The following is a 27,960-nucleotide window of genomic DNA, read 5'->3' as shown; positions in this document are numbered from 1 at the left end:
GTTGTGGACTGCAGACCACAAAGTGCAGTTAGACACACTGATCTGTTTTCTAACAGAAATCTCCCTAACTTAGGAGGAGGTTTTAGTGTTCACTTTGTAGGATAGTTGTCTCTGGCTTATAGAATGGAAGAAAAACAAGACTGACAAATTTTTAAAGAATTAGTCCTCTTGATCAAATTAAAGCCAACCTAATGAGACAAACGCCAGGTACTAGCAAGACTGCCAAAATGTCTCTAAAGCCTGTCTGATTTATCTTCTATTGGTTTTTCTTGACCAGTGTGGGGAGCAAAGATTTCTGTCAGCAAAACAAGCAAGAAGAATTAGCAGAGCAAAAACTTCAAAACATTGAAACCTCTTGATTGGAAGAGGGGAAACTCTTCCTGCGGGAAGGCTTCTACATGTCTTGCTGTGCTCACATCCCTTATTTTCTTCATAAGTTATCCCTTAAACGATTGGGCCTGTTCAGACATAACTTGAAAAAAAACAACAGGGTTTTCCAAAATTTCACATCTCAAAATTCTAAGATGATCATTTATGAGTAAATTACATTTTTATTTTACTTAAGATCAGTTCTTAACTCCTTTTTTAACTTCTTATATTTGACGTTCATCTTAAAATCTGCATTTTTCTTGTTTATTGAAGTGAGAGAAAATAGGTAATTAAACAGAAGAAAACATGTTTGATGGGGTTAGAAGATATGGATATTGCTAGTAATTGTTTTTATGTTTATGTGTATTTTTGTACATCCTTGGTCTAGATTGTTGCTATGGCAGCTCTAATTCATCAGAAATTTCCTTTGGATAAAGCTCCACCTCAGCCTCCTTTTCAGACACACTTCTGTGGTATGTACTTAGAACAGGTCATGAAGTGTCTTTTTTTTTTCCTGTTGTTGCTTCTTTCTTTAAACTTCATTCTGTCAAAGGACTAGCTTGACTGTCAGGCAGGCTTTTCTCCTTATTTACTGGATACTGCTGTTTTATTGAAAACTTTATTGAAAATATCAAAGCTTGAAGTTACGTGGAGCAACTTTGCTCTATGTTGTTTTCTATATTTGTTGTTAGTTTTAATTCTTCTGTTTTCTCACATTGTTTTTCACCTATGAGTTTAAACCGCTTTAATATCAGTTATTTTTCAGTTCAGTTCCTCTCAATAGAACTTGAAAAATAAAAATTAAAAAAACGTTACTGCAGTGGGGTCAGCTAAATTTTGAGTCTTGGACCCTAGGTGATAGTAATAAAGAGTTTTGAATGCTTGTGAGAGAAATTTCTTAGGAAGTTGTGAACCGTAACTGTATTCTCCATTGATAACCTAAGATACAACTAGCTGACTAGAATTATTTAATACTTTTGTCATTGTTCAGTTACCTTAAAGATACATGTATATGTAAGGTCTACCCCAAATTTAGAAGTGATTAAATTGTCTATAGAAAAATCTGGAATGTTTGGTTAGTTCTTGCAAAGAAAATCTAGATGAGATGATTCTGGGTTCACGTCTCATCAGTTCATCTTGCTAGCAAGATCAGTGGCAGATGAGGAGTTAAATAAGACATTCTGTATAGGGTCTATGTAAAAGGTAGCAGTTGTCATCTGGTAGACGTGGCTTTTAGTAAAATAATTCTGTGTTTTTAAACATTTGACGTTGGAGGCACGTATTTGCATAAGGCCGATTTCCTGGGATTATGAGTTAGTTTTTCTTAGCTCCTTTTGTTGTGGATGGATGCTTATGGAGGGTACAGTTAAAAACATGTTCGTAAGAGCAAATATAATTTATTTTGCAGCTGTTTCCAAACCGAATGATTGCATTTTTCCTTATGACTTCAAAGAAGAGATTAAAAAGAAGGTAATTTAATTTGGTTGGCAGTGCCTCTTAAAATATGAACGATGTGTTGATTTGGATGAGTTGTGCAGGAGAAACGTGCAAAGGAATGGCATGATTATTTCATTAGTTTTCCACTCCACAAACCTAAATCTTGGAATTTATTTTGTGTTGCTGTAAGCAGAGATGTTCACTTTATGTGGTTCAGTACTACTGTTAGCAGTGCTTTATAAGGTAGATGGGCTGTTTAGACAAGAGAATTCAAAATGTTTTGCAAGGAGGTTTAAAATTGTGATTAGTTTTCATTATACACAAGTATGTACTCATAATAAACTAGGAAATTTTTTCTTATTTCCTTACATAGTAAAGTCTGTCTTCACCTTTTCTAAAGGGCATTGGGAGGGTTGGCAGAATAATGAAGTAACCTATTTTTGTTTTTCCTCTCTTTTTGTGTGATCTTAAGCCTGTGAATGAAGGATGCACATGGAGCATTTTCCTGGTGTGCTTGATTCTTAGGAGGCTCTTAAGATATCAGTAGTCACCTGCATACAAAAGCAAAATGGAAAAGAAGCCTCTGAGAAAAGCTTTCTATGTCTACATGAGTGAGAACAAAAAGCCTTGAATTACAGAAGGAAAGGGAGAGCTCTGTGGTGCTTTACTTTATTATTGTCTTGTAACTAGTAGGGGAAAGGAGATGTTTCCATTTTAAACTTATTGGGTCATTGAAATCAGGTGCTCTCTTGCTCCTTTTAGAATGCTAAAATAGAAATTGCTGCAACAGAGAGAACGCTGCTAGGATTTTTCCTCGCGAAGATTCACAAAATTGACCCAGATGTTGTTGTGGTGAGTAGTTCTGAGACTTTGAGAGTTAAAGTAAAGTCTATTGTCAGTTGGTCAGGTTTTTTTTATTCTGCTTTATCCCTTTTTAGTTTCCTTTTATGTTTGTCTTAAAATGGCTTGTGAATTGAATTTGCTTATAAGACCGCAAATATACTTCGGTACAAAGATTATACAGAATTTTACCCTGAAAGCATTTTATACATCCTATTATTTTCCATAATATCTGAAATAGGTAGTATTTCAGAAGTATTTGAAATAAGTTTTTTTTCTTAACTCAGAAAGACTGTACAAAATGAAACCCTCATGATTTTCTAGAAAAGTGGGAGCACTTTGTATACTGAGTCTGTTTCAGTTTAGATCCTCTTATAATTTGTATCACCGTTTATATTGTGTTACACTGTGAATCAAAATGATGACCTATACAAATCCTCGGGATCTCAGAGAAACTTTGTAATGTGCATTGTTTTGTTTTCTACTATATTAGCAACTGAGGTTTTATTATAATTACTCATTTTCTATTTTTATAACGTTTAAATAGCATACGTTTTCAGTGAAATTTTGGAGGCAGTTTGAAGTAATCTGAGGCTGCTTATATGAGATTTCATACTCTTCTATAAGTACATACAAATAATTAGAACAAGTGTTGAGCATAGGAGGAAGTTAGCAGTCAGATTCCTGATGTGATCAGCTTACTGCAGCTGGTATCCTGTGTTCCCTCTACAAGCCTAGCTTCTAGACGTTAGTGGTAGAAATTAGTGGAAAGACTGCAGCCACTGTTTTTAGATTTGAGTTGCCAGCTGTGAAGATGTGAGAGCTCTAAGCCTAAGAACAGCAGAACAGTGTTGGTGTAATTTGAGTTGCAACTGGTTTAATTAGTGCTGTTGAAAAACAAGGTATGGCCTTGCAAAGGTAGAGGGCCACTCATGTAAGCTGTTAGAACGTCTGTTGATTTTAAGGTTCTCATGTTGCATGTATTGTACTATGCAGATGTGTCTGAAATGGTGAACCTGCATTTTCTGGTGATTAAGTTGTCCACTCCACATAGACTCTTGTTCAGCAGGGTAGCATTTTGCCTATGGCAACAGTTATGGGACAGTGCTATAGATGTCCTTAGCACTGCTTGAACATTAAAAATATTGCAGGAGTCTCATACGAAAACATTGGATGACAAATCTGCCTAACTGAAGTATCAAAGGAAATAAAATAACATTATAATAATGATAATAAGAGTAATAAGTGTATAGTAAGAATAATAAGAATAGAGAGAAAAGGAATTGCTCATAGCTAACTTTATATGCTGTATAAAGAATATAATTTTTTTCTAGAATGTTTAAAATCTTCATCTTTGTTATCAAAGTGTGGAGTTGAATTGTGTGTTATCAGCCAGTTGTAGAGCTGTTTTTGGTATTCTCCCGAACAGCATTGTTAGTGTTAAGACTAATGAGTACTGTTGATGAACATTCTCTTAGAAAGTGCTTTCCATGAGGGAGATAATGCCATCAATTAGATTAAAAAATCACAAAGGGCAAAGGAATACCAACTGTGTGAAAGTAAGTCTTTCAATTTGCATTTGTGGTAACCTTTTTTTGTTATTTTTTTCTGCTGCAAGGGTCATAATATTTATGGATTTGATCTGGAAGTGCTGCTTCAAAGAATTAATGTGTGCAAAGTCCCTCACTGGTCTAAGATAGGTCGACTGAGGAGGTCCAATATGCCAAAGCTTGGGGTAGGAAGATTGCTCAAGTCTTTTAAGACCGTTTATGTTGCATATGATTAAAAATGAATTAATTTTGATGAGGAATTGTAAATGTGACACTGATGTATTTTGACTGTTGGTCATGCTAGATTTCACGTGTCCCAGATCAGAAGTGATGAGTGTTTATATGACTTTTATTACAGTAATAAGCTAAACTAATTTTCAAGTTAGGCTAATTTAGTTTACAGATTTCAAGTCGATGATGGTAATGACAGATTAATTGCAATAGTCTTTACTGTAACTGTCTTTGTCTGCTGTAACTGTGAAATGAGAAAATGTAATTTGGATTGATTGGTGAATCATCCCACAGAGAACTGCTAGGTTAATAATTGTGTAATTCTTAGCATGTATTTGTTCAGAGGACAATGTATGAGGCTCAGAATATTGAAGTACAGAGCCGGACTATTTTCTGGTTTGTTCCTGTCTTTCCTAGAGGCTGAGTTGAGCATTTTTGTGTAGCTTGTTCTTTGACTTTTGGTCCTGCTGTTGCTACAAAAGAACTGTCCTTGGACAAAGAAAATAATCCATATCAACATTCTCATTGGGACTGTTCATAGTATTTAAGAAAAAAAAAAAATCAATACCACTTTCGCAGTGGTTTAAGATTTAACAAGTAATGAATTCATGTACGGTATGATCCTTTCCAGTGGTAGATTGCTAGATGACTTGACTGAGTCGTGTAAGCATCTATTTTAGGTATACGTTCTTCGTTAAAATGTGATTGCTTCATTTTATTTGTTGTTTTGGTGTTTGCTTTTTTCCTCCCTACTTGGTGAAGGGTCGAGGAGGATTTGGTGAAAGGAATGCTGCATGTGGTCGGATGATCTGTGATGTAGAAATTTCAGCTAAAGAGTTAATTCGCTGCAAGAGTTACCATTTGTCTGAACTGGTCCATCAGATTTTGAAAACGGAGAGGGTAACAATTGTACCAGAGGAAATTCAAAATATGTACAGGTGTGTTTCTGACTTCTGTTTTTAATCCTTCAATGGAAAGTGTAGGTGCTCTTAAGTCAACGTTTTCTAAACATAATAGTGTTTGTAGAATAAAATAATTTTAATTATTCATAATGACAAACTGCTGGTTGATGGTGGCTTATTACGTGACCTTGGTGCCAGGGAAGGTTATAGAACAGTTCATCTTGAGTAAGGTCATGTGGCATTTGTAGGATATCTGGGGGATCAGGCCATCATGGGTTTGTGAAAGGCAGGTCCTGCTTGACCAACCTGATCTCCTTGTATGACTGGATGACTCACCTGGCAGATGAGGGAAAGGCTGTCATTGTAATCTGCCTAGATTTGAACAAAGTCTCATCACATTCTCCTGGAGACACTGGTAGCCCATGGCTTGGACAGGTACATTCTTTTCTGGGTAAAGAACTGGCTGTATGGCTGGGCCCAGAGAATGATGGTGAATGGAGTTGAATCCAGATGGCAGCCAGTCATGAGTGCTGTTCCCCAGGAGTTGATGTTGGAGTCTGTCCTGTTCAGTTTCTTAATTGATGACCTGGACAAGGGGATTGAATTCTCCCTCAATGAGTTTGCAGATGACACTAAGTTGGGAGGAATTGTTCATCTGCTTGGGAGTAGGAGGGTCCTACAGAGGGATCTGGACAGGCTGAATCACTGGGCTGAGGCCAGTGGGATGAAGTACAACGAGGCCAAGTGCTGGGTCCTGCACTTCAGACACAACAACCCCAGGCAATGCTACAGGCTTGGGGCAGAGTGGTTGGAAGACTGTGGAGGAAATGGACGTGGGGGTGTTGGTTGATTCTTGGCTGAGCATGAGCCAGCAGTGTGCTCAAGTAGCCAAGAAGGCGAATGGCATCCTGGCTTTTATCAGAAATACTGATGCCAGCAGGAGCAGGGAAGTGATCATCTGACTGTATTTAGCTCTGGTGGGGCCACACCTTAGTGCCGTGCTCGGTTCTGGGCCCCTCACTACAGGAAAGACATGGAGGCCCTGGAGCGTGCCCAGAGAAGGGCAGTGAAACTGGTGAGGGGTCTGGAGCACAAGTCTTATGGGGAGTGGTTGAAGGAACTGTGATTGTTCAGTCCGGAGAAGAGGAGGAACAGGGGAGACCTTATCATTTTCTACACCTACCTGAAAAGAGGTTGTATCAAGGTTATGCTTTGGGTCTGCCTTTCCTCCTAGGTGACCGTGATAGGACTAGAGGGAGTGACCTCAGGTTGCTCTGGGGAGATTCAAGTTGGACACTAGGAGAAATCTCTTCTCTGAAAGAGTGGTGAGGTGCTGGGACAGCCTGCCCAGGGAGGTGGTAAAGGAGTCACTGTCCCTGGAGGTGTTCAAGAACTGTGTAGGTGTGGTACAGAGGGATGTGGTTAGTGGGGAAGTATTGGTGGTAGGTGGGTAGTTCATTTTGGAGGTCTTTTCTAACCTTTGTGATTCTTTAATTCTATGATTCTGTGCGTAGTAGAAATTGATTTGTGTGACTTGATTTTAGATACACTAATAGAATATACAAGCTATTTTAAATTGTCATTAATCTTGTCATTGAAAGTTATTTAATTAAATGCTGGGGTCCTAAAGGTACCAGCTGTGTTCTGTGTAGTATACAAGCCTGATTTTACTTTAAGGGGACATTCCACTTCTTTTTCTAGTGATTCTCCTCACTTACTGTTCATGCTGGAAAACACCTGGACAGATGCCAAGTTCATTCTCCAGATCATGTGTGAGCTGAATGTTCTGCCACTAGCCCTTCAGATTACAAACATCTCTGGAAATGTTATGGTACATTTTTAAGACTTTCCCCCCTCTCTTTTCTTTCTCAGATTTAGTACTGTTTTTTTTTTTTTTTTTTTCAGTGTTTTATTGCTAATTTTCAGTTATAAGCACCAATTCAGATTATACAGTACTGTTTTATGTTGTAGTGAGTGCAAGTTTGATAATCTAATCAAGTACTAAAACTTCCATAACAAGACTGCATTTGAGCTTTGTCTGTGCTAGTGGTGCAGCATAATAGTAATGCTAGGTGAACTTAAAATACTTGAAAGAAATTTCTTAGTTTATATTTGCTCATCAATGTTTGTCTTCTATGCTTTGCTATGAATTTTTTTTCCCCTCTCTGTAGTCAAGGACAATGATGGGTGGACGTTCTGAACGTAATGAGTTCTTGCTGCTTCATGCATTTTATGAGAAGGACTACATAGTTCCAGACAAACAAGTTTTTAAAAAGCCTCTACAGAAGTCGGTGAGTTGAGTTTTTTTTCTTTGAGAATTCTTACTAAAAAAAATAGTATCATTCTTTTAATCATTGTTCACTGAGAACATAGCACAAACACAGCCCGTTTTAGATATAACTTAACTTTACAACTTATGATTAATTCAAAAGAGGTTTTTGCTGAGATAACAGTGGAGAAATGTTTGTTTTCAAGGCACACTGCATCACCTTTCTCAGTGTATCACAGATCTATAGAAACTCAGTTCATCTTTCAGTTTGAAATGAGCCAAATTCTTGCCCACGGGAGAATATTACACAAGACAGACTGTGTTGATTAATGGATGTATTCTTACTCTATGGTTAAGGAAGACTTGTATTGATAAACAGTTCTTCAAGTATGATTTATAAGGTGTATGATTTGTGAATGTGGGTGAAAGATCCAAAGATGCTTAAGAAAAGAAATATCTGAATAATGCCATTATAATATCTTTACAGAAACATCTATATATTTATTAGCAAGTGCATTAGAATTTCAGAATGCATTTCTTTCACAATTTTTTGCTTTTTACTTCTTAAGTAAATTCAATAGAATATTTCAGAATAAGTACTTCTGTCTGTATCATTGAATCAAAGCAGTGCTTGAATTTTAATTGGTTCACAAGGGCTTTGAACCCCTCAAAGAAAAGTTCTTACCACACTGAAACAAATAGCAAAATACTCCTTAAGTCAGTAATATTGTTTATATTTGCTTAATTAAAGACCATCCTTATTACTTCCAAAAAACATATTATGATTTTAATTGGCAAAGATGCTTCTTGTGGTTCATGAGTTGATTTTTTTTTTTCTTGCTGTCTATGTTTACAAACAGCAAGAAAATACACAGAAGCACTGTAGTGAATGATGACAATTCTTTAGGTCTTGGTAATCTCTTTGATTGGTTTGTTCCCGTACCAGTTGACTTGAATGCTGTTTTGGGATGTTGAGAACTTTAATAAAGCTTACGATGCAAATACCCCGTTTGGAGTGTATTTTAAAGGGAACTGTATGCAGTGGCACTCAATTTTGTATTTGATTTGCCAAAAATAACTCCTCTAACAGTATAGAAATCTTGGAGATTAGATAATGACTTTAAAATGTCAAATACAGGTGGATGAAGATGAAGATTTTGAAGATCAGAATAAATCAAAGATTGGGAAAAAGAAAGCAGCATATGCTGGGGGCTTAGTCTTGGATCCCAAAGTCGGTAAGATGTTGCAATTTCCTTTCTTCTATGAAGTTAGAGACAGGTAGAATATATTAATGTAGAGAGACTGCAGTGGACAATGTATGTATCTTGCAGGAGTTCGGTGTTGATTTGTTGTTTCTGTTTGAATATAATACAATTCCCAGCATAGATTTTGGAGTTACTAACTCTTGGGAAGCTTTTTTTCTTAGCTTTTTGTAAGAAGATTAAGCTCTTGAGAGAAATTCAGACGTATGTATCTATATATGCATTTCTAATGGACATGTGAGTTTTCTTCCAGTTTCTCCTCTATGTGGGGAAAACTGTACTAGTGTCCTATAGTAACACAGAAGCTATCTGTTCAACTCTGGTGAGTTAATAGAGTTGGATCGTTCCACTTCTGACAGCTGTCTGCAATGGGTAGTGGTACATCTCAACAGCTATTGCAAGGGATTTGTAGTACTGAAATGTACTACACTACAGAAATGAGATACAGTGTATTACTGTCACTTACGTATAAATTTTGGAGCTGGATGAAGTCCTCAGTGAGACTGAATAATCACGCCTTTTGTTTTAAACTCTGTTTTAGGTTTTTATGACAAATTTATTTTGCTTCTCGACTTCAACAGCTTGTACCCATCTATTATCCAGGAGTTTAACATCTGCTTTACCACAGTGCAGCGACTGTCATCAGAAGCACACAAAAGGGCAGAGGTTTGTCTGCTTTAACTTGTGACTGCCTTAATTTCAGCATGTGTTTTGTGAATTAGTTTTTTAAGAAATTGCTCTTAATTCATTGTTTATTATTTTCCTTTCACACTTAAAAATGAGCCTTGTTTAAAGATGCATCATAGTAAGTTTCAGTTTGGGGTATAGTTTATATGCCATCTTTATTTCAGTAATACTTATTTAGTGTCTTGGTAAGTTATCTCCTATCTAAATAAAATCTATCATTTTCTAATTTGGTATCCTCATGAAGCAAGATTTTTAGTTGGGCACCGTTGGTCCTTTTCAGACCCATGTGCTTCTAGCAGTTGCTCAGCTCATTGGCCCATTTCTTCATACCTTGGTAGAAGCTCCATAAAGTTATGTTGCCATAGAATTCATAAAATGTACCTTGGTGAAGGAGATACAAGTCTCATGCTTGGGGAAGAAATGCAATAAAGCAACCTTCCATTAGTCTCCAGAGCAGTATGTCTTGGGTGTGTGTCTCACACTCAACTGCAAGACCAGCCTTGCTGAATTTCACGCTGTTTAAGAAAGCATTAAACCATATTAAATGCAACTGAAGAACCTCCTGAAGATGTCTTATTATGTACTGTTTTCTCAGCAGCTATGTTGGCCATGGCCTGTCCATTGCTGCTTATGCTCCTTTCGTCAGCTGTGCTGGCACAGTTGTTGGTGGAGCTGTGATGTAAACTGAAGCAGGGAGCTTGTCAGGTCTGAAGGTTAAACCTGAGGCTTTTATTTTTAACTGAGATCAGCTCACTGGCTGGAATAAGTGTGTTGTCCATAAGTAGTTATGAGACTTAGTCTCCTAACAAATAAAATACCAGTACTACAGCAGAAATGAGGAGAAAAGTGGAGTTCTTCTGTTGTATTTCTCCAAACTTGCTGTGAATTTATTCCTCTTTCCTAGCTGTGCTTCAAATCGAGATGTTTCATTTTGATTTCTTGCATGGCATGATATTGAATCAAGCTTTAATGTCATTTCTTGTTAAGTTTCTTTTTAATCTGCTTTACTAGAGTGGCAGCCTTATAGTGTCTCTGTTACTCTTTGCATGTTTCTCTTCTTCCATTACACTTGAAATATCTTTGCACTTTTGCTGAGCAATCATTTCTTCACACATGCTAATAGGAAGAATGTGTGCTTTCTGTTGGGTTGTTCTTTTGCTGTGTTAGAGTTGCTTGAGGTGGAGTTTTCATTTTGTTATTACCATTGATTTCCATTTTGTCTATTACTGTATTCAGATTATCAGTTCCTTAGATCATGTGCTCCATTTTACAGCTCAAAAGACCAAAAATACTTAGGAGAGAATTAAAAAAAAAAAAAAAGTTGTATTAGTTTAGCAAGGAAAGGATTGCTTGTGTGTATACTTTTATTCATACCAACTATATCTCTTTCACACGCTCATGTATATAAAAGTAAAAAATCTCACTGCTGCCAGTCCATTTTTGTTTCCCTCTGGAGGGAGACAGGCTTAGTCCCTGGCCCTAGCAGAGACCAGGTGGTGGAGTCAAATACTACAGGAAAAAAGCCCTTTTGTGCCTGTTGTTATAAACAGGCATGGGCTTAGATATGAGCAGATATGAGCTGTGTTGTTTTTGTCCCCTTCTGGCAGAGCTGTTCACTTAGCACATTAAAACCTAACTCTCAAGCATGAAATGATAAGCACTGATGATCATTTGACAGGTGGAAGAAGAGGAAGAAATTCCAGAGCTTCCGGACCCTTCTCTGGAAATGGGAATTCTACCTAAAGAAATCAGGAAACTTGTGGAGAGAAGGCGCCAAGTTAAGCAGTTAATGAAACAGCCAGACTTAAATCCTGACCTTTATTTACAGGTGTGTTTTATGGAACTCCTTTGATTTTCCTTCCTTTCCCCTTAAGTGCACTGATCAGCCTTGCAGAATAGGGATGATTAGTAGTGAGCAGTGATTGTAATGTGTTTTTCTTGGAGCCCATCATTGCTGCAGACTATATAAAAAGCTGTGAATGTAATTTTGAAGATTAAGTTCTGCTCTCTGTTGGCTCTGGTTGTATCATTTTTTCTGGTTATGTTTCTTTTCAGTACGATATCAGACAGAAAGCTTTGAAACTCACCGCTAACAGTATGTATGGCTGCCTAGGATTTTCCTACAGCAGATTCTATGCCAAGCCTTTGGCTGCTCTGGTGACGCATAAAGGGAGAGAGGTAAGTCATTAAACACATTGTGAACACGTGTACCTAAAAGTCAGTTTAAGCTACCTACTTTTCATTGAACAGAATAGTGGTCTTCACTTGTTTTCAGACCTGATTTTACTTTTGGAACTGTTGTTTTAATTTTTCCTGTACTGCATTTGAGAATAAAAAAGGAATTTGGAGTCTGGAAAAGAGTGAGATAAATGTCTCAAATTAAGACAAGTTGAAACTCTACCTTGATCTGTTTTTTTCTTTTTTTGTATGTGTTAAATTGCTTTGGTTTCGTCAGACTGGACTATGATTAAAAGAAAAAAAAAAAAGAAAAATCAGGACTTGCGTATTTTGCATGAGTTTCCAGTTCTGCTCCAGGCATTGGTCTTTGATTCAATGGTACACATCAACTTTGGATGAACTTGTCTTTGGTCAGTCTGTCCTGTGCCTTGCTACGTTGTTGCCTGAAACTCTGACTTTGTGACAGGGCTGATTAATCCGCTGGTGCCAATGGATTATATATTAGGGCCTTGCTTTCAAAACTTGTTTTGTTCTTTAAAATGAAGGTTTGCTTTAGCTTCAAGAGGACAGATTGTATTTTTAAGAGATTCTTTTAAATTTATAGGCATAGCTTGGTGTTCCTTTTGATTACAATGCTGGCAGAATGGAGACCTCTACATTAGATGAGAGAGAAAATAATCACTTCAGATCCAAAAGATATCACTAATACACAGCATCTTAAAATGTGATTTTTTCATGCTACTGCTTGTTAGTTCTTTATGAAAGAGAATGCCAGGCAGGAATCTTTAGAAGTCCAGGTAATGAATGTGACAGAATGGTTGGTCAGTCTTTCAGTTCATCAGGAAGATGGAAGAGCTCATGTCAGTGTTCAGAGGCATGTGACTCTTGTGATGTAAGAGTACAGCTATCCTTGCTGTAGATGCATTTATGACTCACAGCTGATGGGTATAGTGTTTCTAGTAACGCATCTTTATTTCTCAGAGATTTCCCCTCTGAACAGTTCTCTGGGATAACCTCAGATCTGCTGTCCCTCCAGGATTTACTTAACCTATATGTTTAACCCTAAAGGCATTTAACAAGGAAATGATTTCCAGCTTTGATTATTGTAAATGAGTTATGCTTCCATTTGAATTCTAATGTTGACATTTTCTATAAGGAAATCTTATCTTTTTGGCAGGGGGGATATTTCTGTTGTATTTGTCGACAAGGCTGGCATGAAGAGTAGCTGTATATTTCATAGTTCATATTTTCTGAATTTTAATTCAGAAATTTTAATTAGTAGTGCATCCGATTCTGGTGTTCCTGTATCACAGAGTTACAGAATCACAGAATGGGTTGAGATGGAAGGGACATTAATGGTCATCTAGTTCTAACACCCTGCCATGGGCAGGGATGCCTTCTAGTAGATCAGGATGTTCAAGGCCCCATCCTGTCTGGATGTTCCAAAGCAATGGTAAAATGGGTTTCTGTGTGGGGAGGAAAATCAGAAATAGATGATAGAATATGCACTAGGGACCATTTGAGATGTTTTATTTTACTTAACTGATTTTTTTTTTTGGTTCAGAGGGATTTCATAGCTCTTATATTTTGGTGGTACTAGATCTGAACTTGCGTTCTGCAAGGTTTTACCACACGTTTGCATCTACAGTTTTGTAGTTGGTCTGAGTTTGAGGAAGAACTTAATGTATTGGCACAGCATTGGCTGAAAGTGTGTTGTCCCTGGTGAGTTCTAAAAGTAGCTTTGTGAGATGGGGCTGCTGGGAGCACAGTGCAGAGGTTCCTACAAAGGTAAGCAGGAGCCCGACTACCTCTGACAGCACTAATGCTGAAATCAGCAGGACATTACAGTCTTGGTAGGTCTCTTTTGCCTAGTTGAGCACCTCCTGTGGAGCTGAAGTTATCTTTTTTTCCTAGCACTCTGGATCCTGTGGAGATAACAAACTTCTGAAAACTTGAGTAGTTTTGTGCTTCTGTGGAAGTATAATAGTTTCTGATGAAACACGCTGCATACATTCTGTTAAAAAAAAAAAAAAATTGCTTTTATAGGTAGGTAATTAATAAACAGAATCAGCATTGTTAGTTTCTTATTCTGCAAGTAGTAGCTTGTGCTGTAAAAGATGTTGTAAGATGACACCTCAGATTTCTGGCTTGTTTTTATGTGTTGGAATACTTAATCTAGAAGAATGTTACTCTATAACTTTAATTAAAATTTCCTCTTAATATTAAATGCTAAAATAAAGTCGGTTTATGTTAAGTATTGGGAGATTTGGATCTTCTGTATGGAAAGGTAAATTGAAAGATAACTGTTACAGAAAAGATATTATTGTTCTAAACTTTAATGGCCCTTATGATAAACAAATGTATATACATTTTTTGTAATGGCCTGGGCAAATGCAGGTGAGTTTGTAGGTGTCTAAGTGGGAAAAATCCTGTATAGATTGAAGTGACATCAATGTTTCTTTTGGAAAAATACAGTTCAATTGTGTTGTGTATTCTCTGTTTTAAATTAATCTGACATTTCAAGTTTAAGTTGTTGAAGCTGACCGTAGCATTAAGTTTTAACATCGCTGAGAGAGAATGAGCTTTGAATTTCTTAAACTGGTTCCTTTTAATTGTGTGACTGAAGACCATAGGAGAACTGAGTGCTGCAAATGTATGATACTGAATACTTTGTATTGCCCCTTGTGGACTGTAAATTTGGTTTGTGGTTTGGCTATGCTAATGCACTAAATGTCATGGAACTACCACAGACTTCTTATTTTGACTACAGACTGCTGTGATTACACATTCCTATTTTAACTTTTAATCTATGATAGTGTATGACACAGTCTTTTCAGTTTAATGGCAGAGTCGTTATATTCAGTGTAGAAAGAATGTCATTTATAAAAACAGATCATCGTGCTGGGACAGTGTAATCTATGAAACTCTGACAGAATTTCCCATAAAAGCTCAGTACTCATCGGTCTTGGTGCTTGACCCTTGCATACCTTACTATATGTGGGAGAAATGTAGGGAAGTCTTACATCTGGGGTCGTATGTAGGCTGGATCTAGGAGATAAATTAGTGTGTTTGATTCCTTTGAGTGAAGTCTAATTTATCTGGACAGTGTAGTAGTGGTAGTAATTTTTCACTAGATGGCGATAGAGACCTTGAGATCATTAATCAATTAAAATTTTCTCTTTTGTCACACAGTGCTTTAAACATTGACTGTACAATTTTTTCAGATGTATCTTCCTTATTTTTTTCAATTGTGGATAATCTCCAGCCAGGAAGATGGGATATATCAGTAAGAAATTTCTTTGAATTTAATACATTATATAGCACAGGCAGACTGGTCAAATTTTAGTATATTTTGGAAGAAAAAAATGTGAAAATTTTGAGTGGGAGGTAGTGAAAACCATAGTTCAGAATGTTTTAGGAAACATAGGAAACATAGCTGAATGTTTTAGGAAAAGAAATGAATGTTTTAGGAAAAAAAAAAAGTTTTCCTATTTTGATTATCAGAAATGTTTCTTGTTCATAGAAAAATTTAAAGATAAAAATAGAACAAAAAAATTTGCATTTGCAATCCAAATGTTACATTATTGATCTAGAATGCATTGCAAGGGTTCTGGACTTTCTCCCCCTTGCTGTTACTAAGCGTTTGCCCGGACATTGCTCTTGCTGTAACTACAGCAGTTGCTTGCATGGAAAAGTAATAGGAAAATATTTAATGTATTTTTAGCTGTCCTTTAATGTAATTTAACAACTGGAAACAAGATGAGTCGGTGTTGTACAACCAGCCAGCTCTGCTCTTGCAGGCAGTGTAAGGTCATGCCTTTTTAGCCTCTTTAAAGGACAAGTCTTTTGATGGAGTGTCAGTTGTCCCATTTCCCAAACTCAGGATGCCCTCCGCTGCAGGATTTTCTTACAGCAAAGTTGTTGAGACAATGTTATATGTAGTCAGTGTCATTGCTAATGACTATCACTCAAAATTGTGGCTTTTTTCAGTTACTTCCTTTTTTCTGTGTTATTCTTCACTATTACACGTTTTTGCTCAAGTGGCCACCAAACTTGTTTTTGAAAGGAAAATCACACATTTACTATTTTTGGCAGTGTCAACAGATATATCAGCTGCTACAGTATGCAAAATAAAAAGGTGAGAAAGGCAGTTGGGTTAATTCCAACTTTCTCATTCAGATCCTTAGATACATTCTCAGTTAATAATTAGTTTAAGGCCCTGGTAGTCAAAAGGAATGAATAAAAGCATGTTATTGCAGCAGTCGGGGGAAAGAATGGATGAGGGAGGAGAAAGATGAAGCAAAGAAAGATGAGCTCATTAAAAAAAAAAAAAAATTAAGCAAGGGTAGGTAAGCAGGTTAATCACTGTCTATTGTAATTGGCTTCTGTGAAGAAATCCAGGTATCTCTTTCTTTGCAATTTTTTTTTTTTTTTACAAAGTCTTGTTCAAATGAGGAAAATGATCATCAGATACTTTTTTATAATTACTTCTAAGGCCTTGGTTTATGCATTGTGCGTGAGCTGCCATGTGAGTGGGGCAACTGTCAAATACCTGGTTTCTTCCATGTTGTAGCATGGGAGAAAGCAGAATGTTAAATGAAGGAAAGAATCCTCCTAAATTTTCATTTAAGTATGCCTTCTATATTTAGACAAGGAATATATTATCAACATAACATTTTGGAAGACTTGGAACCTGATAACAAAAGTCTGGGTAAAGACTTTATCACTTACTTTTAACTGTAAAAATAGCAAGCTGAAATCTTATAAGAAGCAGTGCTAAATCGTTGCAGTATCTCTAAGTGGAAGCTTTTGAGGTAGATTCAGTGGTCACTGTTAAATTTATAGATGCAACTGTGATCCAGCAGTAAAGCTGTGCGTATTATTCTGCATTCTAATATCCAAAACAAGTTACAACAGACATTTCATGGAGAGGCTGCTTAGAATCTGAAAATGCAAACTGAGTGTTAAGTAGTAGAAAAATTATGGAACATCTTAACGTTTGTTGAAATTGAATATTATTATTCTAAGTCAAGTACATGAGATGACATCTGGTCTGATAAAGACTTCTGTATCTCCAAAGAGAGGAAATGTTTCAGTTAGAAAGAATGATCAGAATACCCTCTGTGAAAAGGAAATTAGTCCAGAGGAGAAATTCTATTTTATTTTGGGTTTTGTTTTTCTTTAATGAACAGAAAGGTTTTATGTTATGGATGTTCACTGAGTAATGTTTAGGAAGATCGATCAGATGTGAGATGTACAGCAAGTTGGATGAATAGAGAGACTTTCTTTTTCACGACTGTTTATTTTAAGATTGTGCTGTCACCAAAGATGTGGTGCCTCTCGCTTCCTGACTGCTTACTTCTGTGGATGGATTCTAGCAATTGCACAGCCACATGGTGAGTTTGCTCAGCCTGGTGATCTGACTTTGAAAACTAACTCTACCAGATGGATTTTTGTTGGATCAGTGACTCACTGCGTACTCTTAGGGATGGTAGAAAGGAGAAGGTTAGAAATTGGTGGCAGACTCAGCTTGAGTTACAAGGGTTCGAGCATCACCGTCCTTTTTCTAGCTAACATCTGACTGTGAAACCGTTGTGTTAGTAAGATGAACATGCAAGGGTTTAATTTGTGTTTTTCCTTATGTACTTTTGTTTTCTCCTATGGTTTCCTGTCTTCTATTTTGTTCTTTTTGCCAAAAGATACTGCTTTTACTTGAATCTTATCCTAACCTGACTGCCTAGATAGCAAGAAGATATGCTTCACTCAAAATTGTGGTAAAGCTGAAAGCCAAGGTACAAGGAGATGCTGAAGTGCAAAGCCTCTGGCAGATTTTTCAGAGATCTGAAATGTAACACTGTGTGCCCTTGGAGAAGCCGTGTGCTGGGTGAGAGCTGGTAGCTTGTAATCAGGAGAGGTAGAAATGTCTCTTTACATCTGGTACTAACCAGAAAGACTCTCAAATATGCAGTAAAATGTTGCACAGAGTCTCCACAGAGTCTGGCATACTTAGCCTTTAGTTGAAGAAATTGTTTATTCCTGCGTAGAATTCGATAGGAATTACAAGATTCAAAAGAGATCCTTTTGTGGTTCTCTTCAGGTATTGGCATAGAGATACCTCATTAAAGAAGGATACAGGAGCTTTACAGGGAGGATGAGAGCTTTTGCAACATCACAGTGCCACTTGTAAACTCGTTATTCTTCAAGATAATATTGCCTTGTTTATCTTAAATTGGACTTTGGCATTTTGTAGGAATTATATTTTAGGGTACCTGGAGGCTAATCAAATTTTCAAATTACAAGAGACTACCAATCAGAGAAGATGATTTTCCTTCTCAAGTACTCCTATATTCCTGAGAGTACGGAAAAATGACCTAACTGAAGTGACTGTTTCCCACAAGACTGAAGGATTCATGCTGTCCGTCAAAAATACGACACTTCGGTCTTCTGAGCAAAATTCTCAAAGATTTCCTGGGAACTTTATTCTCTATGCAGAAGCGCACTGTTGTGATACAGACTTTACTGGAAGCTTCTTCCTTCATGCACAATTACATAATTTATTATTTATCCTCATGAATGAATACTCTTTTGAGGCTAGGAGATCTGCTGTTTTCTGCTAAGGGTTTTAGGGTGGTAGTGATGATCCTACTGTGACATTTGGGGGAGGGGCTTAGAGCTGGGTGTCTTCAGTCTGCAGGGGAAAAGCTAAAGAAAAGAACAAATTATGGTGACCAAAAGTTTAAAAGGGACTATCAAGAAGAAGCCAGACTCTTCCAGTGGTGCCTTGTACCAGACAGTTCTGTCACCATCTCTTGGGAAGAAGGCTGGAGTAGATGATGTCCAGGCATTCGTTTCAACTGAAATTGTTTTATCACCTTTAGTTTAGGTGTTGCTTTAATTTATAATGAGATTTATTGCCAAGGTCAGCTAGATCCAGCAGATGCAAGAATAGCAGCTTTTCATTTCAAGAAGAAGGCTGGAAATAAGACATTAAAGCAGTGGCATTTGTCCTAGGAGGCTGTTTTGGTTCAAGAGCTAATGTGCTGCGTATTTTGAATGCCAGTTTTGCTGCATGGATTATGTCATGTGGGCTCTTCTATGTATGTCCTTTCATTGGGCTTACGCCAAGATTCATTGGCTTAATTTAGAAGATGTGCATATGAACAGCTTATACTGTTTTCAGCATTGAAATATAGGACAGATAAGACAGTTTGTTCAAGACCTTTTTTATCAGTGGAAGGTGATCTATAGTCTTGAACTCTCTCTTCTATGGTAGGTACAATACAGTTCTTGCAAGAGTGTGGGAGGCTCTGGCAAATATCAAGAATTCTGTTTGTTCAAAGAATTATTGGAAACTAGTTGTAATTTAACAAGTTGAGATGTACCTTGTGTGGATTTTCTAATGTAGACAGGCAGGGTTTGAAGCAAGGATACCTCTTAAGTCAGTCATGTAGTTTAAACTAATTTTTTCAGACTTCCTCTGTAGTAGAGAGAGGGCAGTGTCAGAGTGCATGAAATAAATCCACTCAAATTTTAAAGTGTGATAAATGGTTGAAATACTTTCACTCCAGGAGTTATACTTTATATAAGACAGGAGATGTTGCTGGTGGCAGTGTTGTCTTTGACTTCAGGCTATGCCCTTTGTCGGACTTACTGGGTAAGGTTTCGAGGAGTAGGATTAGTTTTATGTATGTTGATATCTGGTCTACAATTTGATACTGTGTGCATTTGCTGATTTGAGATACTAGAAACAGTTGCTCCGTAAAATCCTATTTCAACACTCAATAATTTAGCAGAAGTTAAAAAAAAAATAATAACAATTACATAATAAATAAGTAAAAATGCAATTCCCTTTACCTTTCCTGTGTCCAGACTTTTATTTCTGGTGACAGCCTTAGAGATGAAAAATAATAATGGTTTTTTAGGTTGTTGGTGGTGGTGGGGGAAGTTATTTCCCATTTGTGTGACTGAAAGGCGGTGCTCATCAAAAATGGGGAATGTCGGAATGTCATTTGAACTTTACCGAAGGGATTATTTCCTGGCAGACATATCTAGCTGAGCTTGTACTAGTCTTAGTGATTACATGAGACTGGAGAAATGCTTAAAATTTGGGTAGCCATGTTTTAAAAATGAACCAAAAAAACACCACCAAACGTGATGGTTGCTACTGAGATGGGAGTAGGTAGTCATAGCCAAACAATTGCTTGGTTGATTGATCTCACATTGATCATGCCTTGTGTTAAGTTAATCCTGTCTAATTTCTTGTTAATTAAGCAGACCAGAAATTGTGGAGTTTAAACAATTGGAAATTATCAGAAAAGCAGAATTGTGTGCCAGGCTGCTTTGCTGAAGTTGAAGGTCATACTTCCTGAAATACCTGCATAAAAAGGATTTCTGTGATAGTGGTATAGAAGACCTCCAAATACAAACAGGTTTTTATCCAAGGAAGTTGAATCTGTAGAACAGTTGTTCAGAGAAGGAGTAACTGTGGTAATGGTTACTTCCATGGTTTTCCCTTTCAGCGTGGTGTTTTGAACTGTTCTCTACATCTTCATTCTATGAGACACTACCACAACTGGCACACTAAGATTTTATTTCCTTTTCTCTCTGGTTGACTTTAGTGCAAAGAAATATTTTTGATGTTACTTCATTCTTCTTCCTTGATACTTCTGATGTTCCTGGGATATCAAACAGTTAAAGGCTTTGTTGTAATTTAATTTGGAATTGACACTGGGAAGGCTGACAGAAAATTACAAGGAAACCTTAGGTTAGTTTTCCAGTGGGTTGTAGACTCCCCATTGGCTTTGCTCTGAGTGGTATTATAATTGTTGGACCTAGAACTTTCTTCGCTTTAATTTTTGAACTCCTGAGCTGTAAGTCAGTGGCAGCTAATGGTCTGGTTTTTTAATGCATCAACTTTAATTTGTCTTCCTCACTCTGCCTGTCTCCCTCAGAACTCAACATAATCAGCATCTTTTAACTTAGACAAATATAATTTCTGTATTTGCACAGAAATCTGTCAGTTTCTTTAGATCACAGTAGCTCATTTGTCTTGTTGTTTTAATATGTATCATACTGTTTTGGTTTTTTTGCTTCAATGCATAACTTTATATTTTTCAACTTAGAGTTAAAAGTAGTCATCCTGGAGGAAAAGAAAAATCAATGAGAAGCCTGTACTTAGACTGAGAACCCCTGCAGAAAGCTTTGATTAGAGAAAAGCTTTAGATCTGACTCTTATACACAATTGTCCATCAGGTGGCCAGTCATTTTGGCATGTGCTACTATATACCACAGATGCTAGAGATGGAAAAAGGGCTATTACATCATGGAGTTCGTCTTCCAAAATATCTATATAGCTACTAAAGCAGAGACAACTCTTCACGTTCTTTTGTCAAAGACTGTTCTTCAAGAGGCTAGTTCTAATTTTATTATGCTTTTTTATCTGCTTGCTTGTAATCACTAATTCTTAATAGATTTAAAGCCTGAAGATGAGCCTGCCTTCAGTAGGAATGTGTTAATTGACAGGTGTCCCAAAGTTCCACGTTCTTGGCAGTGGTCCAGGATGACAGAGCAATAATGATTTAGAAACTGCCATTCCTTCCTTGTTAAAGGATTGGAGGAAATCTGTGAAGTTATTAACTACTACTTACCTCTAACAGATTTTGAAAAGATCTTTATGATGTTTAATTAGTTGAGATTACCTTCTTTACGCTGAATTTTTTGCTGTTGTTGGGTTGTTTTTTTTGTCTTTTGGTTTTTTGTTTTTTTTTGCTGTTCTGTTTGTAAATTCCTTTATCTGCTATCTTTTCTTCTCTTTTCTCTTTAATGTTCTAGATGGTTATTCTGAAGACTTGAGTACGGGATCATGTTCCTATCTGTGTGTTGTAATTAGTACTGCTATTTAAATGCTATCTGGAACCCATTTACTATATCTATCATTTGCTGTTTAGTTCAGTGGAAATGCTTTTATGTAAATCATGGAAAAATGCTTCTGACTTGTAACAAGATGAGGCTGAATTTAGGAGACTGAAACTCTTCATCCAGGAATAAAAAATGTCTTGCTGAACTAAGAATGGAACATTATAATAGCTGTCTCTTGCCGAAAGTGCATTATGCTGGCATATGCACATGTACAAATGGAATTAGTTGTGGTACGCTAGTGGGATACTTCCCAACAGTCCTAAAAAAAAAAAAAAAAAAAAAATTAGAAGGAAGCTGTCACACAAGTAATTTCCTCTGAACTCACATTGTTTGTTAAATTGGACCAATATTCCTTACTTTTTTGGACTAGGCTTCAATTTTATACAGGTTTCTAAGATTTTTCAGCTGTACTTGGAATATTTGGAATTGAGCACTTCATAGGGAAGAGTCAAGTTGCTTCCTTTTACATCCTACCATGTCATTTCTTAATGAATGTGTTTCCTTCTGTGGCTAGAGGGATACTTGCACTTCACAATGATCTAATAGCTTTCATAATGATTTTGGTTGCTAGACCTTTTGCTATCTGCTGCTTTGGTGAGGGTTCTTGAACTTTGATTTTTTTAAAACATTAGAAGTAAACAATTATTTCATCATTCATATATAAACAAGTCATCTGTTTTGTACTGTTAGGTGTGTTTTTCTTTCCCAGTAAGATGAGCTTCTGACATGCTGACTGAGGGAAGATTAATAAATTGTGGCTTTTATTTGTGTCTCTTAGTTTTCAGCCTGGAGTGTGAGCTTGTGTGACTTTGCTCTGTCATAAATACTGTGTTAAATTACAGCAATTTTTTTTTTTTTTTAAGAAACTTTGATTTTTTGCCAGGGATTCCTGAGCCATCTAGTAATAGTTTCAGGGATCCTATTCCTTCTCTGAAAATCAGTGCCAATTTTGGACTGTGCAGCTGTCCCAGTTTCCTTTTCACTAATTTTTACTGTAGGAATAAATATTATCTGATGTTTATTATATTCACTTATTAAATGTCAGTTATTTCTTTTTCTAAGGGATATTGATTGCTTTTATTTTCTTTCTTTTTTTTCCCTATTAAAAAAAATATATATATATATATGTATATATATATCAATCAGAAGAGATCTGGATATGGTAGAGCATTATGAAGTGTTATTTATCTGCCTATTCCAGAAATGATCCTTCTGTTTTTCCATACAGTACTGCATAGCTTTTGGCTCAGCTGGTCTGCATAATAAGGGAGAGTCTCTCTGTTAAGCCAAGCAACTTCTTTTGCAGTGAAGAGCATGTAAGGTATGCATGGTACTAGATTATCACAATTATCAAGTATCAGTACTGACTTAGTATTTGTCCCTGGCCTTTTCTAGCATAACGTAAGGAAAGCCTGCTCTTCTCTCTGTGAAGAACTTTGGAGTTAATAGTTTATTAATAGTTTGTGTTGCACATAGATCATCACAGATTTGCTCTGTGATTTTGATCATAAGTTTTTGTTTTTTTCAGTTTTATGTGACATGATAGAACTTCTACTACTCAGCTCTGCCAGATAGTGTTTGAAGTAGACACCTTTTGTGGTGTTTGGATTTTGATGGCATAAGTTCTTTAAAAAAAAAAAAAAAAACAATAAAAACCAACAACAGAAAGGAAAAGGAGCTTTTTGCATGCTTAACCCATTAATCAGCTTTTACAGAGTGTGGAGGTATTTTTTGTCTTTAATTATGAGTATTTGTGTCTTGGCCAGTAGCTGTGTAGGACTTGAGTTAACACACCAAACTGGCACTTTGTTGTCCTCTGCGTTTTTGAGCTCTTACAGTAAATAATGGAGGAGATGGAGTTTGGGAAATCCTAGTGAAAGAAAACTCCTTTACATGTTTTGATTTTAACTGCCTTTTAAATGTAATAGGAACATAAATGTTAATTCAGCTGTACTGTAACATGTTTTGAAAATAGTAACATAACTTGCAAATAGAGTAACCAATTTCCTTTTATTATTTTAGTTCTACTTCCAGGCTTCTGTTTCTTCCCAATTGTGTACTTTTATGAGTGTGCAGTGGAGTTATCAAAGGGTATTTCCAGACGAGATCAACTGTCAGAATTAGAAGTCTGCATGCAGTTACAGGGTTCTGACTTCATTGGGATCATTCTCAGCCTTGAGAGTCGATGTCCGTATTTGAACAAATTCCTTTTTAATGGGGGCTGAGAATGAAACTTCTCACAAGGAAAATGATTTCTGCTGCCTTCTTGTGATACACCTGGTACTAGATTTCCTGTGAAAGATGGGCTGCATTGGAGACCTGTACTGTAGGGTGAGAATCACTGCTTGACTAGGTTTGATTTTTAATTTTTTTTTTTTTGCTGCAGAAGAGAGCAGCTGGCTAAGATCTGTGGAAGTCATGTTTCCAGCTCTGCTTCTTTTTTGCTGATGCCTTGTGTTGAACTCTTCCTGGAGGATGAAATGTGTCTTGGCACATTTATTGCCATCTGCTGTTTGTCTCTGTTGATAAGGCTTAGTTAGCAGTTTCCCTAGGAAAGTGCATGACATAGTTTCAAAAGCTGTTACGATTACCTGTTGCTGTGGGAATAGATGGCCCTGTTCTAAGTGCTTAACTTTTCCAGCTGGTGGATATCGTTACTGTTTCAGATGACTAATATGAAAAATGATAATTGAAGCTAAAGGACTATTACGTAGTAAGCTTTAATTAGTTGAACTGTTTCATACTTGTTTACCGTGGGTGCTAATGCTCTTGAAATTAATTGGCATTAACGGGGGTTCAAAGTTTATATGCAGTCGTTACGGTTCTAATGTGTTAGATTACTAGGTAACTTGGCTTATTAGGTGATTTCATTCCTGATTATTGCTGCAAGTTAACAATGCCAGAGTAATTATCTTTCAAACACTGGAGTTGCTCACAAGACACGTGCATCCAGAATCTTCCCGTGGAGTTCAGATGCCTGCTGTACTTTCTAGCTACTAGGCAAGGGAAGGTGATCTGTGTATGTCATCCAGCAGCAGATGGGAAAGATTTTTTGAAAATGGGGTAGCACACTTTCAGTTCTTCTATAATGCTAATAAAGTTTTTGTGTGAGAATGATAACGATGTCAATAGCCCTAATCTATCAATGACATCAACTTCTGGCATGTACAAGCAATCAAAGCAAACACGGAATGCCTTTGTGTGCATAGCTGGACGGTATAAACCAGTTGCTACTGGAGTGAAGAGTGAAGGTCATCTCTCCTTTTCCACGAACAGACTAAATATCTAGAGTACGCATTCACTAAGCTCTTCTTGAACAGAAATTATGATTTGGTTATAATGTGAATTTTTCTGTCTTGGAATGTACAGACTCCATAGGATTTTCACCCCTAAATAATTGTGCTGTTGTATGTTATTGGCATACCGTAGTGTAGCTTATATCAGACTACAAGTGTCTGATAGAAGAAATAACAAATTTACTGGATTATTACCTATTAAATAAAAAGTACTATTAAGCAACATATACTTAATTTTAAATACGAGGTTAGGTTATCTAGGTCTCATAAGATGACTTTTTTTTTTTTGAAGTGGAAAAAGGGAAAATTATGATGGCAAAAACCGTGGATTAGTAGTGAAACTGGAAAGTACCAAAGTCTGCCCCTTGCTGATCACTCTCCAAAATGGCACCAGGAGAAGATTGAGGTGCTGAGTCTTCAGATTCTGGGTCACTAGAGCTCTTTAATTTTTTCTCTCTGTCCTATATTCTTAGTCTTTACTTTAAGCCTATAAGTTTAACGGATTCAGTAGCTTATGTTGTGGATGGACGTGTTTCATGTGTTAATTTTGAAGATGTCACTCTCTTTGAGGTGAAAAGGATGGGTACATGGTAGGCTGCTTAGTACATAGTATTAAAGGCATCTGTGGAATTTTACAGTGGGTAGTTCTTTGTAGTTACAGCAATTTTGCACTTTTTAAATAGCATCAGATTACAGACTGGAATCTTGTATATGTACCTTCATTATAAAAATGTTAAACACTGATGTACATACAGTGGGTCAAAGTAATGGAATGGTTCTGAAGAAAGGATTTTATGTTGAGTATTATTAGCTGTGAAGCCTATTGGCTAGGGACTTTTTTATATGCTTTAGTATTTACAATTATGATACTTAATTCTCTTCTGTAAGAGACCAGCTATCCAGAATCAAAAAGATGAAGAGTGCAGAAAAAATACTCTCACGACTTTTTCATAACTGTTACTCTTCAGGTGAGGATTTAGATGTGGAACTATAGAACACTGGAACCTTATTCAGATGCAGCCAGAGGGGAGAGAGAGAGGGACTTAAGTACCTGCTTCAGTTCTTTTACACTTACTTTTCAGTAAGGAATAAAAAATAAGAATACTTTGTTAAATCATTACACTGTAGATGTGATACTTCTAATGGTATCTATCAAATGTATCTATTTGATAACAGAGGATTCCACAGGAGTGGATTCATTTTGGTATTTCAGCCTTGAAACCCAGCTTGCGTGTTCAAGTCTACTAAAATTGTTGGTGTCATGTGTCTAATAACCCATCTGCCTGAATGATGATAAAGCCTCCTACTTAGTCTGTCTGCCTCGAGGGAATAATCTAGGAGCCATCATGACAGTACTGCTCCGAGCCAACAAAGTATTTTTTTTTTTCTTTCCTTCCACAGGAGTTTCCTTTGAAACTTAAATTAAGACAGCAATGGTAGGAACCTGAAACCTTTAGGGAACGTATCTTTAGAATATCTGACCATATATAATTTATGGACATGATGAGGAACAAATACCTATCAGATCAGCTGTCGGGGCTACTGAAAGTAAAACAACAACAACAAATAAACAAAAAAAAAACTGTCATGTCCCACTCTGTTCTCTCCTGCTCTTACCATATTTAAAATGGAGCCATATAGAATTATATGATGTGTGGTTTCTGGGGGATGAGTTTAATGACAGTAGCAGATTTCTTAAATCTTTTTTGCCATGCAGTGGACTGTATGACACTTCATTTTTGTTCCACTAAATTTTGAAGCAATTGTATGGATTTTGTGCTGTGGCAGAGAACAACAGGCAGTAAGATAAGCCAAGATTCAAAATAAATTTTGTCTCTGATGCCCCAAATGTGTGGTTCAACTTGATATCTATAATTCATCTCTTTCCTCTTATCACTGTCTTACAAGCCCTCTTACATGATTAGTGTCTTGTGTTTGTTGGTCAAAATTGAGGGTCACTGCAGTTGGCAGCATAAATGAGCCATATTTCAGTTCTTAGTTAACTTCATGAGAAAGAAGTTGCATGGAGATGGTGAGTTTTCCTGTCATTTGTGATAAATCAATATCATATATCTTGCTTTTAAAATCTTTGTTTTTATTCAGCCTGAAGTTACAGGCTTGAAGTAGAGCCTATTTAGTAAAAGGGAGGCCACAAAAGTAATGAAAGTATTGGTGCTCCTTTCCTGTGAGAGAGACACTACTTGGAAAATTACAGGTGGGACTGGATGTATATATGAACATATGAACATGTTTGACTCCTGCTTGCAGAATGATGATAATTCACAGTCACGTCAGTGGCCAAATATTTTCTGGTTTGATGATCTTGAGCTAGTGGGTCTCTGAAGAAGTGGTGCCCTAATCTTGATGGATTGTGTCTTTTCTGATGAGAGAAGACATGGTATAATTCTATCTGGAACTAGGTGGAAGCCCCCCATGCGTAATCATGATAAGTCTTCAATGTAAAACAACAACAACAAACAAAAATAAAAACTGGTGAGGGTTTCCAGCAGGCTATGTTATCCCAAATAGTTGTCAGAAGCAGTGCTTTTTGTAACAGTATTAACTGCTTAAACAAACTTAGCTGTAACAGAACAAGAAAAAAATCCTAAACGTGCTAAGATGAATTAAAAGAGAAGAAACTCTGGAGAATAGAAGCTGAATGATGAAAGCTGGTTATGGGGAGGAAGTTGAGCAGCCAGTGTTCTTTGCTGCAACATTGCTGGGGAGAAAGGGAGGTAAATGTCAGCCATACTAAGTAGGGCATCTGCACTTTTTTCTATGGAATAAATGGTTTCTCTTTGATTCAGATGTCATGCACAGCGACAGCAGAGAGGTGTGGAAAACCGGGCTTAAGCAGATGTATCTTTGTGTAGAAGGGTGAACTGCAAGGAGGGGACCCTGTGAGACCGGTGGCTGACAGCAGTGCTGTGAGTGAGGGCTGCATTGTCCCACTGAGAAAGTGAATAAATTGAAGAAGGTGTGTTCTTCAGGTCTTCATTTACCTCTGTAGTTCAGTGTAAT

General features: G+C 36.9%; 1 protein-coding gene and 1 non-coding gene across 7 annotated transcripts in view; both read left to right on the top strand.

The window, feature by feature from the left end:
- The window catches only part of POLA1 (DNA polymerase alpha 1, catalytic subunit), a 189,676-nt gene that overhangs the window by 24,516 nt on the left and 137,200 nt on the right, over nt 1-27,960 (top strand). For all 6 annotated transcript variants that reach the window (XM_031599290.2, XM_090124323.1, XM_031599289.2 and 3 more), the window contains exons 16-26: nt 758-842; nt 1,778-1,839; nt 2,569-2,658; nt 4,265-4,381; nt 5,190-5,365; nt 7,031-7,160; nt 7,501-7,620; nt 8,737-8,833; nt 9,402-9,526; nt 11,226-11,375; nt 11,603-11,725. In XM_031599290.2, the coding sequence (XP_031455150.2) occupies nt 758-842; nt 1,778-1,839; nt 2,569-2,658; nt 4,265-4,381; nt 5,190-5,365; nt 7,031-7,160; nt 7,501-7,620; nt 8,737-8,833; nt 9,402-9,526; nt 11,226-11,375; nt 11,603-11,725 (1,275 nt within the window). The remainder of the gene's footprint in view (nt 1-757; nt 843-1,777; nt 1,840-2,568; nt 2,659-4,264; nt 4,382-5,189; nt 5,366-7,030; nt 7,161-7,500; nt 7,621-8,736; nt 8,834-9,401; nt 9,527-11,225; nt 11,376-11,602; nt 11,726-27,960) is intronic.
- On the top strand, nt 9,091-9,221 carry LOC116232770 (small Cajal body-specific RNA 24). The gene has a single exon (XR_004167753.1).

Source organism: Phasianus colchicus, chromosome 1 (assembly GCF_987193195.1).
Source record: "Phasianus colchicus chromosome 1, bPhaCol1.hap1.1, whole genome shotgun sequence".
NCBI classification, from domain to species: Eukaryota; Metazoa; Chordata; class Aves; order Galliformes; family Phasianidae; genus Phasianus; species Phasianus colchicus.
The sequence above is the reverse complement of the archived record's forward strand: the minus strand, read 5'-3'. Positions and strand labels throughout refer to the sequence as shown.